We start from the raw sequence: 21,291 nt of genomic DNA on the forward strand, positions 1-21,291 counted from the left end.
AAATTAAAAAAAGATAATTTACAAAGACATTATTCTAGATTTGGTAGAAAATCATAATCTTTCTAAACCACTGACAACAGATTCCACAGCCTTCAAGTCTACCCCACTTTTCCCATGTCTCAAGAAAAATAATATTTAAGTGACTAAACATGAGCGGAATACAGAGCTGTTCACTCCACACATGTGGATTGGTTTCAGTGGTTACACAACCGTAATCAAAACAAATGTTGCCTACCCTTCACAAGTAAAACCTCTTTTCCCAATTAATGAGGGGGACAGACTGTTTTCCTTCCATCTCCTAAAAACAGTAAATAAAAAAAGAAAAAAGTTAACACACTTAGTGAAAATCTGATTGCAATACTTTTTTGGAGGAAGACATCTGAATTCTTTAAGTTACTTCTACTCATGTAAGGAAATCATTGGCTTACGTAACTCTTTTACAAACTTGTATGAGTCTTCGTGTGCCTCTCTACATCTGCACACCTGATGGCTCCGGCAGCCAGCAGAGGGCACGGGACCTGCTGTAACTGGAGCTGCAGAGTGAGCTGCTATGTGGGTGCTGAGACTCAGACCCAGGTCCTCTGGAAGAGCAGCCAGCGCTCTTTACCTGGACCATCTCTGCAGCCCTGAATCACTTGCTCTTTAAGCCCAGCTTCCCAGTTCCCTGCATCTTTACCTAACTACAGTAGGACTCTAAGTCATGAGGCTCTAGGTCATGAGACGTAGACTAACTCTGGCCCTTTTTGTTCTCCTTAGCTTCTGATAACTTTTTTCTTTTTGATAACCTATTTTATGAGTGTTTTACAAATAAACAGATAAGACAGTAACAGAGCTTCAATATAGGACAGTATTTCCAAATAACTACATGCGGAATCAAGTACCAAGGAAGCAAATAAATATTACTACAAAAATCAGGCATGCCTTTTCTTTTAAATGCCTTGCCTAAGGATTACATGGGATAACTAACTACAGTTGACTCAGTCAAGTTACTATAATATTGTGAAGTGCTTATAAAAATTCTAATTAAATGTGTGCATGTGATTTCATCCAGTAAGCCAGTAGCTGTTATGACAGAGAGATAATACTGATCTTATGAGGCTCAATTTATTCAAATACCACTCAGCATACTGTAATAGACTCTTTTGCTTGGTGTTGAGAGAAAACAGTAAAAACTCAAGAAAAGTACGTTAAATGATGTAGAAATCTTAAGCACCATTCACAATGGCTGTCTCTGCTCCGAGCAACTATTTCCCACAGAATCATCAAATAAATGTATTTACAATTAAATATTTTTCTAACTACATACAAGTAGGATTTTTAAATCTGCAACATGCCTCTCCATATTACTTACATTAAAAGTAAATCACATCTCCAAACAAAATGGATCAGCTAAAAAGTAGGGTGTCTGTTTCAAAGGCTCAAGCCGAAACCTCCACCTAAACTAAAATTAGTAGGTTTTTTTTTTCTTCTTCTTCTCTGTATCTTTAAAATGCACCTTCCACTTTTATAAAGCAGACAGAGCAGTGTCCACATATTCTCCAATGGGTTAGACTCTCTGGGAGAATCTAACGACTGAACTCTTCATCAACATAGCCCACTTTCCACAGGACACATGCAAATTCCTCTTCACTATAACACGTGTCTGTGTGTGTGTGTGTGTGTGTGTGTGTGTGTGTGTGTGTGTGTTACATAGTATATATAACGAAAATCCTTTCTCGATTATGTTATGCAGTGACATTTCAAACCACCCCCAAAACACCGTCCTTTTTCAGAAACAGACGTAAACGCCCTGTACAAAGAGCTGTCAGGTGGGCAGGCAGGTAGAGCTCCATCTGGGACACCAAACACAGGGTTTGAAAGGGAGAACACGGTCTTGCCTGAGGGAAAGAGGGAGGGTCAGCAAGGGGACAGGGGCCCTAAGGGCGGCTCCACCCACGGAGTAGCTGAGGCTGAGGCAGGAGGGCTCCCACAGCCCTATGAGCACCACCCAGCCGGCGCCCGAGGCGATGGCAGCGTCGCGACGCCGGCTCGGAGCCGGAGGCTGAGGCCCCGACCTCCGTGCGAGCGGAGCCTCCCGGGAGGGCCGGCGCGGACAAGACGCCGCGGAGGGTGGGAAGGTCACGGCCGCAGGAGGCCCCTGCCGAGCGGCCACCAAGCCCGCGCGCTACCTTTGGCCTCGCAGTCGGCGCAGTACTTGTTGTCCTCCTCCCTCAGCAGTTTGGACAGGATGAGCTGGTGCTGCTCGTTCAGCTTCTGAGCCTTCTCCCGACAGGAGCGTGTCGCCATGTCGGCGGCGGGGCGGCGGGCCGGGACGCGGGCGAGCGGGCGGACGGCGCTGATGAGGCCGGGCGGGCGAGGGAACCTGGCGCCGCTGGGGCCGCGGGCGGACTCGGCCCAGGAAGCGGCGGCGGCGGCAGCGGCAGTGGCGGTGGCAGCGGCGGCTGGAACCGGAGGAGGGGCGGCGGCGGCCGAGGCAGCGCCGACGTGTCCCGCCTCCTCGCCGGGCCCGCCGCACGCTCCGCCCGAGCCGGCGAGGGGCGGGGCGGGAAGAGCCGCGGCTTCCGGGAGGACGGAGCTCTGAGCGCTGCGCATGCGCCCAGCTGCCGGCGTGCAGGGTGGCTCCCAAGGTGAGTCCAGACTGGCGTCTGGCGCTCCCCAGGGCGAGTTTCCCAACGCTTGAGACCTGATCTTCACTTGAAAATCTCTGGAGACTTGGAAATGGAAGAATTTTTACCGGAAAGCGACTTTCACTTGTTTCCCAGCCTTTGTGTTTGCCTGCACAGCACTGGAAATGTTCACATTATAGTTATATTGGGTAAATGCATCTCCATGTTTGTGCGTGGGAAGTTTGGAAATGGTATTCAAAAAGCTAGAGGTACGGATGGAATGAATTGAGGCTAAAGGTGTCTAACATTTTAGAGGAAAGTGGACGTGCTTTGGAGGTAACGTTTATTGAGCGGTTACCCTATGTAATAAACTATTTGCTCCTTTAACCCTACTGCCCCCGACAGTATTGATAGCCTCATATATAGGAAAATGAGACAAAAGAGTCAAGTCACTTGGCCATGCTACAAGTGGAAGAGTTAAAAGCAGGCAATAAACTCCATCTAGGAAGAGAGAAAGTGATAAAAAACGTGAAATATTAAAGGAATGTCGCTTTAAGAAATAGTGTGCTGCTAGGATCCCTGGGAGAAACTCAAGTCTGTTCCTTCTAAAAGTCCCAAAGACAAACTTAGGTAATTCCAACGAAGTTCACTCAGGAGAACCAATGAAGTAGTTAGGCTTGAACTTAAAAGAGTAACTGGTAGGGAGTATGGATAGGAGCATAGGTGACCTTAAAATAGCCACTCTGGGAGGTCTGCACCCAACAAGGATGATGAACTCTCCTTGGCAACCTAACACGGAACTCCCTCCCTTCATCCGCCCCCACCACCTATATCCTCTTGCCCCTCCCTAAGGCCAGACACAAGCAGGACAGAATCTTACACAAAATGACTGAATAGTCTGGGAAGGGTTACTTCCCTAAGTACCCCTGTGCCCTCCTATGATGGAGTAAATAGTCAACAGGCCCAGTTGTGATGGTCCTTTGCAGGAGGCCACGCACAAGTCTCCGGAAGACTGCAAGTTCGGTGAGGAAAGTTTTCCTACACAACACAATATAAAGGACATTCTTCACTGCAAGAAAAAAAAAGCTTAAAAAAGAAGATGTCCTCGATTATAGCCCATCGGGTTCACTAAGATTGCACTCAGCGAAAAAGTTGGAATGATTTGGCTTGCTGTGAGGTAATGTTAACGATACTAGGTGGGCCTTATATGAGCAGAATAAACACAGCCCTGGATGAGTAAGAGAGATGTAAGATTGGCAGGATTCTCTGTGGTACACTCTACCTATCCCTCTTGGGCTTAAGATTCCAGAGAGATAAACGTCGATCGTGGCAGGGACTCATTGGCAGCAGAAGACGCCGTCGCTGGAGCAGAAGCTGGAGGCCATCTTGGGACAGCAACCAGGAAGCAGAGAGAGCATATTGGGAACAGAGAGGCTTCAAAACTCAAAACCTGACACAAATGACATACGGCCTGGGCAAGACCACGCCTCCTAAATTTACCCAAACAGTGTCACTAACTAGGGACCAATTATTCAAACATCTGAGCCTAGGGGGGCCATTCTCATTCGAACCAGCACAATATGGCAAGATGAGCCAGGCGCTGTAGGAACCATAGTTTAGCAACCTAGGATTCCATTTGGCTCAGGTTATAGACACATACCACTGTCCCTTTAAAAGTGAGGACGTTATTAATTCTTGAAGACTTTCATACATACAATGTATTTTTATTGTATCCCCCACATTCCTTCCTCCTCTACTTCCTCTCCAACCCATCTCGACTTAGTTTCCTCTGTTTTGGTTTCTCAGTGTTTGTTTGGGGGTTTTGTTTTAATTAAACTCACCAAATCTTTGGGTTGTTTTTGTACTCCCCATATATACCCATGACTGTTGGACTCTCCACTAGAACAGTGGTTCTCAACCTTCCAGGTACTGCAACCCTTGAATACAGTTCCTCATGTTGTGATGACTCCCACCCATAAAATTATTTTTGTTGCTACTTTATAACTGCAATTTTGCTACTGGTATGAGTCACAGTATAAATGTGGAGGTTTGAATATGCTTGGGCCAGGGAGTGGCACTATTAGGAGGGGTGGACTTTTTGGAGTAGGTGTGGCCCTATTGGAGGAAGTGTGTCATCATGGGTATGGGCTTTGAGACCCTTCTCTGAGATGCCTGGAAGTCAGTCTTTACTTTTGGGTAAAGACTGCTTTTGGGTCAAGATGTAGAACTCTTGGCTCCTTCTCCAGCACCAGGTCTGCCTGCACACTGCCATGCTTCCTGCCATGATGATAATGGACTGAACCTCTGAACCTGAAAGCCCAATTAAATGTTATCCTTCATGAGAGTTGTCTTGGTCATGGTGCCTCTTCTCAGCTGTGGAAACCCTAACTAAGTCTGGGTGAGAGCAGGGAGCTATCCAGCCTGAACGAGTTTTGGGCACATGAACAATAAGGCAAGCCATGTCTCCAAGCGGACTTTTAGGAAGACTCTCTTATTTATCCTCTTATGTCTATGCATAATTAGACATGCATATTATTAAAATTGGATGTATTATGGGGAGCGACATGTACAGTGAACAAAGGGCTACATAAACTTTATTCTTTTTTTTTTTTTCTTTTGGTTCTTTTTTTCGGAGCTGGGGACCGAACCCAGGGCCTTGCGCTTCCTAGGCAAGCGCTCTACCACTGAGCTAAATCCCCAACCCCTAAACTTTATTCTTAACGACCAAAAACCTTTTCCTCTTGAACCCCATAAAAGAAAATCCAAATACTTACAAATGGTTGAAGATGGAAAAGAGGAAAAAAAATGTGATGACTTTTTAAAAATGTACACAGAAGATTACATGAAAGCATGAAAGGCATGACCATAGGAGGCCATGGGGATCTAGAATGTATTCAGAAAAAGAAACAGGAACCATGGCATAGGAAGTAGATTAAAGGCAAGGTGTTTAAGCTTTGAGACAAGCTATGGTGTTTGATATTCCATGGGCAGGAGAGACAACAGGCGCTTTTACCAGGTAAAATGACTTTGCACTCAGAAATACACTGCATCACTCTATACAGTAAAAGCTTTGCACTCCGTGAATCAGTGGTAGTGTGGAGAACTTGGATGGGGAAATCTGTTATCAGAGGAACAGATGATAGGGCTGCTACAATAATAGTCCAGAGAAGTTAGGCCTATTTTAAGGAGATAGCATAGGATTTGAGAGAGACAGAATCAAGTGATGCTTTAAAATTAGAAGCAGCAAGATTTGGCAGCTGACTCTATTTGGGGGTGGGTGGGTGAGAGAAAGGAGGTGGGAATAACACCAAGACTTCTAAGTTGGGAGACAGGTAAAATAGTGATGCCATTAACCCAGATCAAGAAGAGAAGGGGCAAGCCTTTCAGTCTGGCAACAAACTGTGCTGGGGGTGGGGGGTGGGGGTCTGGCCCTTCTGGCATTCTGCACATTCATCATCCAACTGCCTGTCACCATCCTATAACAAGCTACATCCTTCACTAAGGAGTTCCTGGTCAGCAGCATGGCCACCATTATTTCAAGGCCTGGGCACCAGCCTAGCAGATACAATACGCCTAACTGGTATATTGTAGGTCATAACCTAGACAAATAGGGAGCCATTGGGGATGCCCAATGGTTGTGTGTGTGTGTGTGTGTGTGTGTGTGTGTGTTGTTGTTGTTGTTGTTGTTGTTGTTTTGCCTTTTGGTTTAAAAGATTCATCATCAGGCTGTTGACAGGTGAGAGGGCTTAGCAAGAAAAGGCATGTGCCATCAAATCTGTCTGAGAAGTTGAGCTTGATCCCCAGAACCCACAGGATAGAAGAAGAGTCAACTTATCCTCTAACCTCTACATCCATGTTATTGTATCATCCATGTGGTAGCATGTGCTCCTACACCACACACACACACACACACACACACACATACACACACACACACACACACACACACACCACGCATGCACGAGTGCATGTGCATATGCACATGCACCCACGCAAATAAATAAATAGTTTTTAAAGAGAAAACTAAAAAGAGGCCTCTCTCCTCCTTCCCTTCACCACCTTGCCTCTTACTCCCGACTCAATCTCTCAAAATGTCATCTCGCAAGACTTTCAAAATCAAATGATTCCTAGCCAAGAAATAAAACAAAAACCATCCCATTTTCCCCACAGTTTCAGATATAAACTCTTAATAAAATCAGATACAAGAGCACGCTCAGTCTGGAGGGACCTACACATAATGGAACAACTGACTTCCTAGGCTGAATCATGGCCGTGCAGATGCTGAGTCCAACAGTCTTACCAGATGGAGCTGAAAGTCTTTACCCCCGAGTCGATCATGTTTAAATTGGTAATCTGACTTTTTTTTTTTTAACTTGTTCTAAATTGAGTAAATTGGTTGTTTGGGTAATAAATATATAGGTGATTTTGAAAAAGAAAAATAGTTATGCCAGAGAGGACTACTATCTGTGGTTCTTAAAAAAAACTATACAGGGGTTGGGGATTTAGCTCAGCGGTAGAGCGCTTGCCTACCAGGCGCAAGGCCCTGGGTTCGATCCCCAGCTCCGGAAAAAAAAAAAAAAAAACTATACAGAACACTTTTATGATGTATGATCAAATACCATTACTTGCTTCTTCATGGAAAGAGTGAAATATATATTACATTTATTTATTTGCATTGTGCACATGCACATGCACATGTGCATGTGCATGTGTATGTGTGTGCTGGCCATGCCATACATGTAGAGGTCAAAGGACGGCCCTTCAGAGTTGGTTCTCTCCTTCCAATATGGGAATACCAAGAATCAAGGTCAAGTCATCAGGTGTCATGGTTTGTATATGCTCGGCCCAGGGAGTAGTGCTATTAGAGGTGTGACCCTATTGAAGTAAGTGTGGCTTTTTGGAGTAGTCTTGGCACTGTGGGTGTGGGCTTTAAGACCTTCATCCTAGCTACCTGGAAGTCAGTCTTCTACTAGCAGCCTTAATATGAAAGACGTAGAACTCTCAGCTCCTGCACCATGCCTGCCTGGATGCACCATGCTCCTGCCTTGATGTTAATGAACTGAACCTCTGAACCTGTAAGCCAGCCCCAGTTAAATGTTGTTCTGTATAAGAGTTGCCTTGGTCATGGTATCTGTTCACAGCAGTAAAACCCTAACGAAGACATCAGGCTTGACGGCAGTGGTTCTACCCACTGAGCCATCTCGCTGGTCCAAGAGTAAAGTTTCTGTTAAAGATGACCCACACACCCTTTCCTCATCTTCCTTCAGAAATACATCCTTTCCCAATACTCGTTATGAAGCAAGTGCCTATTTGTACAAGGATTCGAGGCATTCCTCTGCTCAGCACAGGAAAAGGAATTTTTCAAATTCCTAATTCCTCATCCTGATGTTTGCTTAGTAGCCATACTTGCGACAAGAAGCCAGCAGAGTGGAGTCAATCCATTAGTCACTGCTATGCTGCTTTGGAGAACAGAAAGTTATCTTCATGTCTCTAAAAGCAAAGGCCTGATACAAGGGTGGAAGGGGTGCCTTGTCCTCAAGGTTGACCTCAGAAACTCTTGATTTCTAGACTTTACTCTCCAAGAAGTTTGTTAAAGCGCCATTAAATAGCTGCGACAGCGTTTTTGACATTGTCTCTTCTCATCCTGTACATTCCCCAACCCACTGTCTTTGCAGGAGAGTTGCCTGTTCCTCACATCCACAGTCAGCCATGTATTTCTGAGTTCCTTCAGTTTTCCAAGTACCGTGGTGCTACGTACAGAGGGATAACAGGAGGGGACCAGTAGGAGGACATACCTATAATATCACTCAAGGTGTGGGGGCAGAATCGGGAGCTTGAAGCCAACCTTGGCTATGTATAGTATATATCTATATAGTATATACCCACATATAGTATATTAGAGAGATATTTTATCTCATATACATTATATGTCTAAAATATATTTTTATCATATATATATTTGAAAGAGGGTCTTACTGTGTAGCCCTAGCTGGCATGGAATTCTCTCTCTCTCTCTCTCTCTCTCTCTCTCTCTCTCTCTCACACACACACACACACACACACACACACACACACACACACATACACATACCAGACAACAAACAAACAAACAAGCAAATAACCCATGAGAGCTTCTAAACCAAACAGCTATAACCTCATCTCTTTCTACTATGATAGCTGACAGACTATTTTACACAAAGACCAGCTTACCTAGTGCTCTCAAGACAGTGCTAATAACACACAGAAGCCCTTAACAAACATCCGCTGAGAGATAAATGGATAAGTGAGAGTGAATGTTGGTGCTTGCTCATGAAAACATTTAGCATCCAGAAGTGAAACTAAGAAGCATAACTCAACACACACACACACACACACACACACACACACACACAGAGAGAGAGAGAGAGAGAGAGAGACAGAGAGAGAGAGAGAGAGAGAGAGAGAGAGAGACGCTGAATTTTCTAGAATAAGCACTCTGATAACAATGAGAGCAGAAGAGAGGATACATCACCGATGGAAGTAAGCCAGCACAGCTCTTGAAGGTTCAGTTTATATTCCCATTTTATACTCTGCAATCATAGGGCACCGCTGGCAAGCAAGCAGGATTTTACAGAAGCATACTTTACAGTCAGCAGACTGTTAAGGGCAATGACCCAATGTTTCAGCCATTCCTCCAGGTCATTCTGTTCCAGGCAAGCAAGTGACGTCACGCTTGGCAAACAGGTGACAGTGCAAACAATGCTTTAAGTAAATCATTAAATAAAACAATAAATTAGTATCTAATAATTGATGTTTTCTATTGTGTTCTAATATGTATGTTGCTGATATATTTATTTATATCTTATATATATTTTGTCTCAAATATGTTTATTTTTACCTCATGTATATTTTATCTCATGTATAATTATCTCATACATATTATAATGTATAGGTCTTAAATATATTTATTTTTATCATACGTATTCAAGACAGGGCCTTACTACATAACCCTGGCTGACCTGGAACTCCCTAGATAGACCATGAGACCAGGATCTCAAACTCATAGCGATCCTCCTGTATCTGCTTCTTAACCTCTGGAATTAAAGGCATGCATCACCATGCCCAGCTGAAACATAACTTTTAAAGCAACTTTAAAAAATATATAACATGCCCAATTCTGTTTTATAAATCCACTGTGTGGCACTTCTTTTTAAGTGCTTTGTTATATTTATTAATTAATGTGTGTGTCTACACCCACTTTTGCACTGTGCCGCTGGTGTGGAAACCAGAGGAGGCCTCATGGGAGTTGGTCCTCTCCATCCACCCTGTGGGTTCTGGGGATTGAACTCATATCATCAGGTAAGCAACTGAACCATCTTCCTCTCCTTCTTTATATCGCTTCGAATTCCCCTTCCAGTCTTGATCAAAACACCAAACTTTCTTTGGTATATCAGTCCTTTCCTTTCGCTTAATAATGTATTTCACAGAATCTGCATTTCAGTTTAGAAGGGTAAATTCTAAGTATTCATAAATGTACTCTTGACCTCGAAATTGAAAGTGGAACTAACAACAAATCCTAAAGAGGTCTGGCTGGGCACATTGTGCCCTCACAGACCTGATCCAAGCAACACTCTACCTTCCACAGCTCAGTTGCTGGAGGAGAGACTCAGTTATTTAATTTTATGTAAACAGGAGACATAAATCCAAGCTAAAAGATACATGTAAAATAAATGCATTGCGTGGATCTGCCCCCTGCTTAGTACAGTGGTGATGTTTCTGTTTTACTTTGAACCATGATCTCTCTTTCCTACTAAGTGTGTTTTTTGAGGGATGACCGACAGCTGCTACCCTTATAGTACACACATGACCACTCAGATACTTTTCTTTTGGGAACATCACCAAGAAACAACTGGAGGTCACTCATCCACATAGCAGCCTACCTCGCCCCGTCCTACTCCCTGATCCCCACAGACACTGCAGCCTCTGTCCTTTCTTAAAACTGACTGGTCTGCTTTCCCTAAGACTCTTTAACTGGTAGACAAATGTAAGGAGGGGACCCATTGCTGATAATGAGCACCCATCTGAATGTGTGTGGCCTTGCGATGCGAGTACATGGAGAGCTACATTCGAGTTTGATTATGTCAAGTGCTGTGGCTGTGCGTGGTTAGATCGCTAAGGCACAGTCACCATGAATGTGTCAGGGCTTTGTGCAAGGGGCCCCAAGCTCCTGCCAAATGAGATCCTGTGGAGAGAAGGGCAACTGTGAGTAAATGTTATCTATATATAGATCTAGATATGTCTATATTTACATCAGAGAGAAAGCATATATGTAGAACTGTCTTTGAACTTCCCATCCTCCAAATGGTGAGCAACAAAATCATTTCGTGTCTAGGTAATTAAACCTAAGGCTTTTTTGCAATAGTCGCCTGAAAAGACAGGACCATGAAAGAACGTGACCTCTTTTTTTTTCTAGTCTTTTAAAGAATCCATTCCTTTAAAGGAATGCTGTGACGAGACATTTTACACACATGTCATTTTCTCCTGGTGTCACATTTTACCTTCTGACCAAAATTATCGTCTTCATAACTATCAGCTAAAAGTAACCACATACTAGCAGGGAGGAAACAAAGGAAATTGGTATAGGTTTGTTTAAAATTGCTTGTTTAAAATTAAAATTGTTTGACATTTTTATCCCTTGTCACTTTAGGAGAGGCAAAGATTTCTTAGGAGAGGAAAAAGTACTGGCCATGGGGGGGGGGGGGAAATGTATCTTTAAATCTCAAATTTCCTGCTCTTGAAGATGAAGTAAAATATGATCTGAGTGTGTTGTCTCAGACCCTTAATCCCAGCACTTGGGAAGTAGGGACAGGCAGATCACTGTTTATGGTCTGCTACATAATGAGTTTGAGGTCAGCCTACCCTAAGTGAAACCCTTAAAAAAAATGGCAAATTAGATTTAGAGTACATGGAGGTTTGAATGACAATGGCCCCCATAGACTCTTACAGTTGAATACTAGACTCTCAGTTGTTGAACTGTTTGGGAAGGATTAAAAGGTGTGGCCCTATTGGAGGAGGTGTGTCATAGGGGCAGACTTTGACATTTCAATAGCCTCCTGTCATTCTCAGTGTCCCCTCAACTGTCAGATGCCATCATGGACTCCAGCCCTCCTAAAGTGTAACCCTAACTGAATGCTTTCTTTAGTAAGTTGCCGTGGTCATGGTGTTGTGCTACAGCAAAAGAAAAGTAACTAGGGCAGTGACCATATCTGGAATACGCGACAAAGACAAAAGCCTGGCTGAGAAATGTGTAAGGAATTCAAAAGACAGTAAGAAAAAGCCAAATGATCCATAAAATGATAAGATGTGGGGACAGCACAAAAGAGATATGGGAGCCACTAATAACCCTATTGTTAGTCTTTAGGGAAATGTAAGTAAAAATCACAGCGTGGTTCCACCTTCAACTTGCTCTGATGACCACTTTTTTTTTTAAAGATTGGCAATATTAATATTAAGTTGGTAAACAACTAAGTCATGTTGCCTGCAGGAATGTGGAGTTGTGTAAGCATGTTGAAAAACAAGTTACCAATATGCATCTATATTTTCAATTCTACTCCAAGAGAAATGAAAATAACATGCACAGAAAGATTTATATAAGACCATAACAGCTTTATTAGACCGGCTGTTAATGTTTACCCACACACTTTGGCTTCATCCACTTTCCAACTTCCATATCTTCTCACAGCTCTGGCCCACCCGAGCCTGAGTCTCCACCCCAGCCTCGATCCCTCAATCTCTTTCATGATGTGAGGACCAAGGGCTCCTTTCCATGCCAGCCACAAGAAGCATCAAGGATCCGCGTAGAAGAATCTCGGATACCTAGAAAGAGGAGATGCTCCAGGTTGAGCCCTGGTGAGCATGCCCGAAGGCTTGGATTCCCATAGGGGTCGTGGAAGGCTATTTAAGACCAAGCTTCAAAGAGTAGAGGATGTTCGAAGATTGCTTTTAGAGAATATGCAACTTTTGTTAGAGGTACAACACACATTAATGAGGGTTCTGCATCTTTCCCAACCTGCAGAGTGGCTGCTTTCTCCCTCTCTTTCCAGCAGCCAGATTACCCCCAACACACCCCCTACTCGGCCCTAGAGAAATGGCAAAGGGGAATCCTTTCCCCCTGCTTCTCAGCCTGCCCTCTCCTTACTTGCTTCTAAAGCTGACAGGACCCCAGGGAAACAGTGGGAAGCCAAAGGGAGGGTGGCGAACAGGTTCAGACAGAGGGAAAGGAGTGAGCTCTGCTGCTGCCCCTGCCTCTGCAGGATTGCTGGAGCGGGGACAGCGGCAGGAGCTCCACATTGAACGAATCCATCCTTACAAATGAGGAAGTTTGGTCAGGAGTAGTATTGCATGTATAAAATGTAATTCCAGAACTTGGGAGGGGGAGGCTGGAGGATCACCGTTGAGTTAGAGGTCATAGCGAATTGGGCTAGCCTGAGCTACATACGTGTCTCCAAAAAAAAAGCTAATTTCTAATTTCTGTTGTCTTTAGTTTTAGTTTGAGATAAACATTCATAGCATAGTCCAGGCTGGCCCTTTATTTGTAATCTCCCTGCCTTAGACCCGCCCCATCCAAAACTTCAGTGAGAGGTTTGGTTTTGTTGAGTGTGGTTCTTTGGGTTTTGTTTGATGGATCTGGTGGGAATGAAAGTGATAATGGTGATGACGGTGGTGTTGGGGATAGTGGTCCTGATGGGGATGGTGATGACTGTAAAGGACTGGTCGCCATGGTAGTGAGACAGAGATTAGCAGGTAATGGATGAATTTACCCTTTAGATCTACATAGAAAGAGAATAGTGCACTTACCCCACCACAAGGGGCAGTGTGTTAATCAAGAGCTCACCCAGCCTTCCAGCTGTGTTTTTGTTGTTGTTGTTGTTTTGTTCTTTTTTTTTTTTTTTTTTTTTTTTTTTTACCATTTTACACGTTGGTCCACATCCCAGTGTTACACTATCCCAGGTGAGCTTGAAACGTAAATAAAATGTCCAGAGCAGAAGAGCATATTCCGCTTCATGTGAAATAAACAATACTCTGAAAAATATTTGCGAAAAGAGTGAGCTTCATGTTTGCTAAGCAGCTGGATGTCTGACTTCACATTAACCTTCTTCATGTACAAAGTGAGGACAATGGCTATTAACACTGGGTACCCCACATGTGGCCCATACATATACAGCCACCAAACTAGACAAGTTGGATGAAGCAAAGAAGTGCAGGCCGACAGGAGCCGGATGTAGATCTCTCCTGAGAGACACACCCAGAATACAGCAAATACATAGGCGAATGCCAGCAGCAAACCACTGAACTGAGAACCGGACCCCCGTCGAAGGAATCAGAGAAAGGACTGGAAGAACTTGAAGGGGCTCGAGACCCCTTATGAACAACAATGCCAACCAACCAGAGCTTCCAGGGACCAAGCCACTACCTAAAGACTATACATGGACTGACCCTGGACTCTGACCTCATAGGTAGCAATGAATATCCTAGTAAGAGCACCAGTGGAAGGGGAAGCCCTGGGTCCTGCTAAGACTGAACCCCCAGGGACCGTGATTGTTGGGGGGAGGACGGTAATGGGGGGAGGTTGGGGAGGGGAACACCCATAGAGAAGGGGAGGGGGAGGGGTTAGGGTGCTGTTGGCCTGTAAACAGGGAAAGGGAATAATAATCGAAATGTAAATAAGAAATACTCAAGTTAATAAAGATAGAAAAAAAAACTGGGTACATTTAGGCCTCTAGATTGCCCATTAGAAATTATTACTGCATATGGGGTATTGGGATACTCAGAAATGCCAAGTTATAAGGGTTTTCTCTCTCTTCCTACCAGTGCCTTAGAACCCAGGGCCTCTCTCTGCCTCTGAGTAGCACCTCCAGTCCTATCAGTTTGGGTCGTTTTGTTTTGTTCTATTTTGCTTTTGTGACAGAGTCTCACTACGTACTCCAGGTTGGCCTAGAACTCACGCCCCTCCCTCCTTCGTGTCTCAACGTCCTCAGTGTTCAGATTAAAGGCATTCATCATTGTATCCTGCCTTGAACTGTAAGTTCTTAAGAGAAAGGACCCGGGCTTTATATCTCCTTCAATAAATGATGGATGAGTAGGGAATTAGAGAAATCTCCAGATAGTGCCACGGCCCTTGGAAACATAGGGAATAATAAGACAGCCATACAGCAAAAAGTCAGTCTTCTGTGAAGATGCACAAATGACCTTGTGGTGCTGTTTCCAGCCTAAGTTCACCAGGATGTGCTCCCCAATAGCTGCCATCAGGATGTCCAGGCTCTCACTTGTGTCCAAGTAGGCATCTCTGCCACTACTGGCCACTGCCAGGTCCCTTTTCGTCTGCCAGTAATCGCTTTCATTAACATTGTCATTTACCAGGAGCTGCTGCCCCTCTATCCCATCTCAACAAAAGCTTCTGCAAGAAAATGAGGACGGAGTACTGTCATGTCTGACTGTGTTATTCCAGGAGACTGTGGCCCAGGTCAGCTATGGAGAACTAAGCTGGAGACAGTGAGACCCATTGTTTCTTCTCACTCAAGGATCAGGTAGAGTTTAACAATGACACAGCATCCAGAGAGAGCCCACATGCTGCCTTCCAGAGAGCAACAAAGGAAGCCCACCAGGCAGTGGCCTGGAGGACATTCTATCCCATTCCTACCCAGACTTTCTTATGTCTCTCCTTCATTGCTATCCCTCTCCTGAAGTCTCTTTCCCCCAACAGCCTACAACAGAGCACCCACCTGCCCCTTCCAAAGAGAGCTGCTTCTTCATAGCCTAGGATGTGTGCAGTTGATACCATCCTCATAGATATTATCCACTTGGTAGTACCTGTGGACTCAGAAGAGCAATGGCCAGTGGGTAATGTCCCCTCAGGAGGCTAGCCACAGGCATGTGTCCATCCATGACGAGTATTCGTGGTTTTGCTCTGTGCGACAACAGCCTGGGTCTCACAAGAAGACAAGTCATTGCTCTTTTTTTTTTTTTTTCTTTTTTTCAGAGCTGGGGACCGAACCCAGGGCCTTGCGCTCGCTAGGCAAGCGCTCTTCCGCTGAGCTAAATCCCCAACCCCAAGTCATTGCTCTTTACTTCACTTTGAGGCTGCCTCTTAGACAACAGTGACCCAAGCTGAGCTCACCCAAGGAGCACCACCCCTCCCGGAGTCTTGTTTACTACGGAAGTTTCACCCAATAATCTAGTAGTTGTTCAGTTCACAAGGCTGAATGTCTTAGCTGGTCTTCAGTATGTCTTCCAGAATCTGGAAGAAGTAGGCAGTGAAGGAATGGACTTGCTAGTGAGAGTAAGAACAAGCAAAGAAAGCAACCTTCTTCTTTCAAGCTTCGTCCTTTATAGAAGCTTGCAGCAGGATGCTTGGCTAGATTAATGGTGAAGTAGGTCTTGGGGCTGGAGAGATGGCTCAGTGGTTAAAAGCATGGGCTTCTCTTCCAAGTTTCCAGTACCCATGTGGCAGCTCACAGCATCCGTAACTCCAGTTCCAGGGGATCCAGCACCCTCTCACAGGCATCCAGGTAAGCAAAATGTCAATGCATATAAAATAAAAACAAATACGAAATGTGTTTTCCTACTTCAGATGATTTCATTAAGGAAAAAAAAGGATCCCCCTGGGTATGCCCAGCCATTTTGTTTTAGTTAATTCCAGATATGGTCTAGTTGACAACCGGAATAACCATCACACTAGCCAAAGTCTGGAAATACTAACATAAGCATTGCATGAAGTAAACAAAAGAAAATATACTGTGTGATTCCAGCTATCACAACTAATATACGGCTGTAGAAGTCAGAATTACTAATTGCCTACAAGGACCAGGAGGGAGAATGACTAGACACTCTGTATTTGCGAAGGCTTTCTGAGGTTGTAGAAATGCATGTGTGTATATATTCATGTTTGTGTGTGTGTTCATATGTGTGTGTATATGTGTGTTCATGTGTGTGTATGTTCATGTGTGTGTATGTTCATGTGTGTGTATTCAGTGTGTGTGTGTGTGTGTGTGTGTGTGTGTGTGTACATGTGCATGAGTATATGTGTTGCTAGAGATCAAACCCAAGCCTCTGTGCAAGCTAGATAAACACTCTATCACTGGGCTACACACTTAACTCCTGGCTATTGAAAAGGTTTTTACCTATGTAGCTCAAGATGGCCTTGAACTTGCTATGTGGCCCAAGGTGGCCTCAAGTGCATGGTCCTCCTGGCTGGGAGTACAGGCATATGCCGCCAGGACTGGTCTCATTAAGAATCTCACTTGTATCTTATTTGGAGTGGTGATTGGCCTGGGTTTACCTTATTGTTTACCTCCTATACCTGCATACCCAGGCTATGTGCATTTTGTTGTGATAAATAATACTTCGATAGCAAGATTATTGGAAAAGGTATTGAGGGACATGATTCTAAACGGAAGCATGGGGAAACTGAATACATCTTGCCTCATTCTTATATATTATACTTTCATTCTGATTTAATTTGATTCTAGACAAGTATTCATTTTATAGCTAAGTCTGGCTTGCAACTCACTCTGTAGACCAGGCTATGCTCAAACACAAATGATCTCTTTGCTTCTACCTCCTGGGATTAAAGCTGCACTATGCCAACCAGACTTTAGTCATTATTTTTGATTCTGTACTGAGCATTGCTCTTGGTTCTTAGACGTTTGCTCTGCATTTCCAGGTAATCCCTAATACATCTTAATGTTCTCTCTCTGAGTCTGCTAGAAACGTCTAAATCACTTCTGGTGCCATATTTTCCCATCTGTCAGCTCCCATTCCAGTTCTACATTTCTACCTTGGTACTTTACCCTGGCAACTCTGACCATCTGCTTTGCACAGTAGGTTCCCAAATCAACATCTCTCCTCACTCTATGGTTTTCTCGCTTTGGTCCCTCCAGAGCAGAGAGGGTGAGCTGTCCTACCTCCTCCACCAACAACTCCTGAGACATGGCTGTCACCACAGATTCTTTACAGATATTCAGTGGACTTCAGACCTCTCGTGCAAACTGTGCTCTTACGATTACTAGAACATGGTGTTATGTGGGAGTCTGTCTTGGCTAGGCTCATGTTTATGATCCCAGTATTTGAGCAGCCGAGGCAGGAGGGAGACTGCAATTTGGATCTACACAGTGAGCTCCAGGCCAGCTAGGGCTACATAATAAGACCCTGCCTCAACAACCAAATGGGAAAAAGCAGGCAGATAAGAAAGTCCCTCTGCAAACGCAAGCTTAACTTCCGCCTAGTTCCCAGTAAGTGGTCCAGCCAGTGCGTGTCTTTCTTTAAATCTATATCATATAATAGATATCTGAGAAGCTAACCTTTATTAGTTTTAAAATAGTCATCAGCTCCTTCTAGATGGATGGACCATTGTTTTGAACAATCCTTGACCCTCACTAACCTAATGACATTTTCTCAAGCTCTGCAAACACCACTTCAAAGGGCATGATCATCAACTATCAGCAAGGAAGAAAAAGCAGCTCTCTAGGCCATAAGTACCCAAGATGCTACCAGATAAAGGGCTTGAGTCTCCTTTCCTATATTCATTCATTCATTCATTCATTCATTCATTCATTCAAGGAAAATATTTTGATCATAGACAATTGGCTATCCAGAAAGGATGTATTTATTATATTATTTCCTGGAGAGAAATGAATCCAGACAAAGCACCAAAGAAACAAGTTTATCCAATTCCAGCTTGGCAAACCAATGACTTTGAACTACTTGGAGGAGAATGAGTAAGGAGATGCTTACAGAATCAGGGACGTTCAAAGACTGCTGCATCACCAAAGTGAGCCTTTGTGACCTCAAATAGCTGCATTGAAGCAAAGTCCCACGCCAGCAGAGGTGATGGCATCCAAAAGTTCTACACTCTATGTTCTAGTTTAGCATCTCCTGAGCCCCTGAAGTTAACCTAGGACCAGACGGGAGAGAATAGAGGCTGTAATCTCAGATGAGAGTGTGAAGATCTCCCCCTTACTCCTGCTACGAGGGAATGATAATAGATGTCATAGTGTGCTGGTCTTGTGCAGGTGACCAATTGTTTACACATCATTCACAGAGAACCACACAAGTCGCACACAAGATAGTTACAAGTGGAAAAGACCCAGTTCTGTCCTGAAGTCCACTGCAGTCTAAAGAAGTCAGATAGCCATCAAGGAGTCACAGAAGCAATGCAAGTGTGTTGGACATGCGGGGAGAGATATGGCACTAGTCCTGGAACCTCCCCTGCAAGAAAAGACTCAACTGAGCTGACCAAACATGAACTTGTGTTTGTGTTCAGAAGTGGGCTGAAAACATTTAATGCTCACAGTCAAAGAATTAACTTATATATCGTGGTACAAGATGAAGCTGGGGAAGTGGGCAAGGGCCAAACCACACAGAGCTTTGCTGTTCTAAAAGCTCTCCTCTGGGCAAGCATGTGTGGCAAGCAATCTGAGTTGTTACCCTTCTGGACCCACTACAATACTTATAGTGGCTCAAACTTACCCTGAGTCAGTAATTCACAGCCAAAACCTAGATGTGCCCAGGCATTCCAGGTAGGTAACTACTTTCACACAAGAAGTTCCTTTAATAGCAACGTTGGCTCAGAGCCCAGTTAACCCAGCCAATGTGTTCTTAGAACTTTAGTGGCAACCTGAACCTCTTCTCGTCTAGCCTGCCTTCCTCTTCCTTCTCCCTCTTCCCTAGTTGCAGGGGGGGGTCTGATACTCTCCTACATTCTCCACCCCCCACTCATTCTCAACAGGCGTACCTCTTGAGAGACACCTTTGACAGCTAGCCCCGTTTTTAGCTTCTGTTTCTCGAGGAACTTGAACTAACAGTCTGTCACCTATGATTGAAAATTTTTTGCCTTTAACTTAAAAGTAACCAGAAGGTATATATATTTAAAACTCTGGACTGACATCAACAGATTTACAGTTTGAGGAAGAACAAAACAATTTATTGGCACCAGGATGGAGAACAGATTGGATGTAGGCAAGGGTGGATGCATGAGACTGGCTAACTCTCTCTGGCAGTCTAGATGAGATGATGACAGTTAGATCAGGGTAGCACTGATGGACATGGTAGGAAGGGGATGATCTTGAGAAGTAGCAGAGAAACAAAACCACCAAGACACAGCACTGAACCATGGCAGCAAAAAAGGGAAGCTGATCACCATGGAGACCAGCTCAGACTTGCTCACTCAACAAAGGCAGCAACCCCAAAGGACAAACCCTTAATGCTCTACAGTGGTGTGGCCAAGGTTGAAGTCAGTGCTGTGGATAATTATATAAAAGCAGAGCTTGGGAGACAAGATGTCTTGAGGTCAAGTAGAACAACAGCCCACGCAAAGGCAGGAAATATAGCTCAGTGGTGGAGAACTTGCCTAGTACGCATGAGTGAAGTCGTAGGTTCCCGGCATTAACAAACAAACAAACAAACAAACAAATAAATAAACAGAGCGCATGGTAGCATATGCCTATAATCTTAGTATGTCGAAAGCAGAACAGGAGGATTACTCCAAATGCAAGACTGTCTTAAGGTTTTACTGTTGTGATCAGAAACCATGACCAAGGCAAGTCTGATATAAAGGACAATATTTAATTGGGGCTAGTCCCAGAGGTTCAGCCCATTATCATCAAGGTGGGAGCATGGCAGCATCCAGGCAGGCATGGTGCAGGAGGAGCTGAGAGTTCTACATCTTCTTCTGCTAGTAGAATACTGGTTCCCAGGCAACTAGAGTGAGGGCCTTAAAGCCCATGCCCACAGTGACGCACCTACTCCAACAGGGCCACACCTTCTAATAGTGCCACTTTCTGGGGCGAGCGTACACAAACCATTGAAAAGGTCGACTTTGTTTACTTAGTGAATGCCAGTCCATGCAGGTCTGTAACAGTCTGTCTGGAACATAGTTGCACTCTCTCTCAGAAACAAAACCACCACCAACGCCAACACCCCATACAGTAATTGTCTGTTTAGAGCACTATGCTTTTTGTTCAGGACCAAGACCATATCTTACCACACACAGTATTCTTTTCCTAAAGCTACATTCTTTTAATGATCGCCATCTGTGATTCCTTCTCCATGCCTCATGCCTAAATCTGGCCAATTTTATACACTTTAAGACTCTACTTTGTATTAGAGATTATTCAGTTAGTAAGTCAGTGTGTGTGTGTGTGTGTGTGTGTGTGTGTGTGTGTGTGTGTGTGTGTGTGTGCCACATGTGTACAAGTGTCCGAGGAGGCCAGAGAGAGTGTTAGATCCCTCAGAGCTGGAATTATAGGCAGTTGTAAGCCATCTGCCATAGACACTGGAATCCAAACTTGGATTCATGGGAAGAGCAGCAATCATTCTTAACGGCTGAGCCATCTCTCCGGCCCCCTCATCCTGGTTTCCATATTATTATTTCACTCTCCCTCCCTAGAATATCGCCCTCTGCCCTCTTCCCATAGCTCATGGCAACAACAACGTCTGAACAAGCGAATCTCGGCTTCCCCCGTGGCGACTCCTCAGACTGCTTCAGCTGTCACTCTTCTTTTTTTTTTTTTTTTTTTTTCCGGAGCTGGGGACCGAACCCAGGGCCTTGAGCTAGCTAGGCAAGCGCTCTACCGCTGAGCTAAATCACCAACCCCGTCACTTCTTTATAAACTCTCACTGACTGTATAGTTTTTAGCTGTATTATGCA

The 21,291-nt window shown here is 44.4% G+C and overlaps 1 protein-coding gene across 4 annotated transcripts in view; it reads right to left on the reverse strand.

Annotated features, from left to right (window-relative positions):
• Smap1 (small ArfGAP 1) overlaps window positions 1-2,499 on the reverse strand; it is an 84,883-nt gene extending 82,384 nt beyond the window's left edge. For 3 of the 4 annotated variants that reach the window (XM_087567677.1, XM_087567676.1, XM_087567675.1), the window contains exon 1: window positions 2,169-2,499. In XM_087567677.1, the coding sequence (XP_087423803.1) occupies window positions 2,169-2,286 (118 nt within the window). In that variant the 5' untranslated portion in view covers window positions 2,287-2,499. 4 annotated transcript variants of the gene reach the window in all.
• Between the last annotated feature and the right edge of the window lie 18,792 nt (window positions 2,500-21,291).

The sequence above is a fragment of the Rattus norvegicus genome, chromosome 9, assembly GCF_021556685.1.
Source record: "Rattus norvegicus strain SHRSP/BbbUtx chromosome 9, alternate assembly SHRSP_T2T, whole genome shotgun sequence".
Taxonomy (NCBI): domain Eukaryota; kingdom Metazoa; phylum Chordata; class Mammalia; order Rodentia; family Muridae; genus Rattus; species Rattus norvegicus.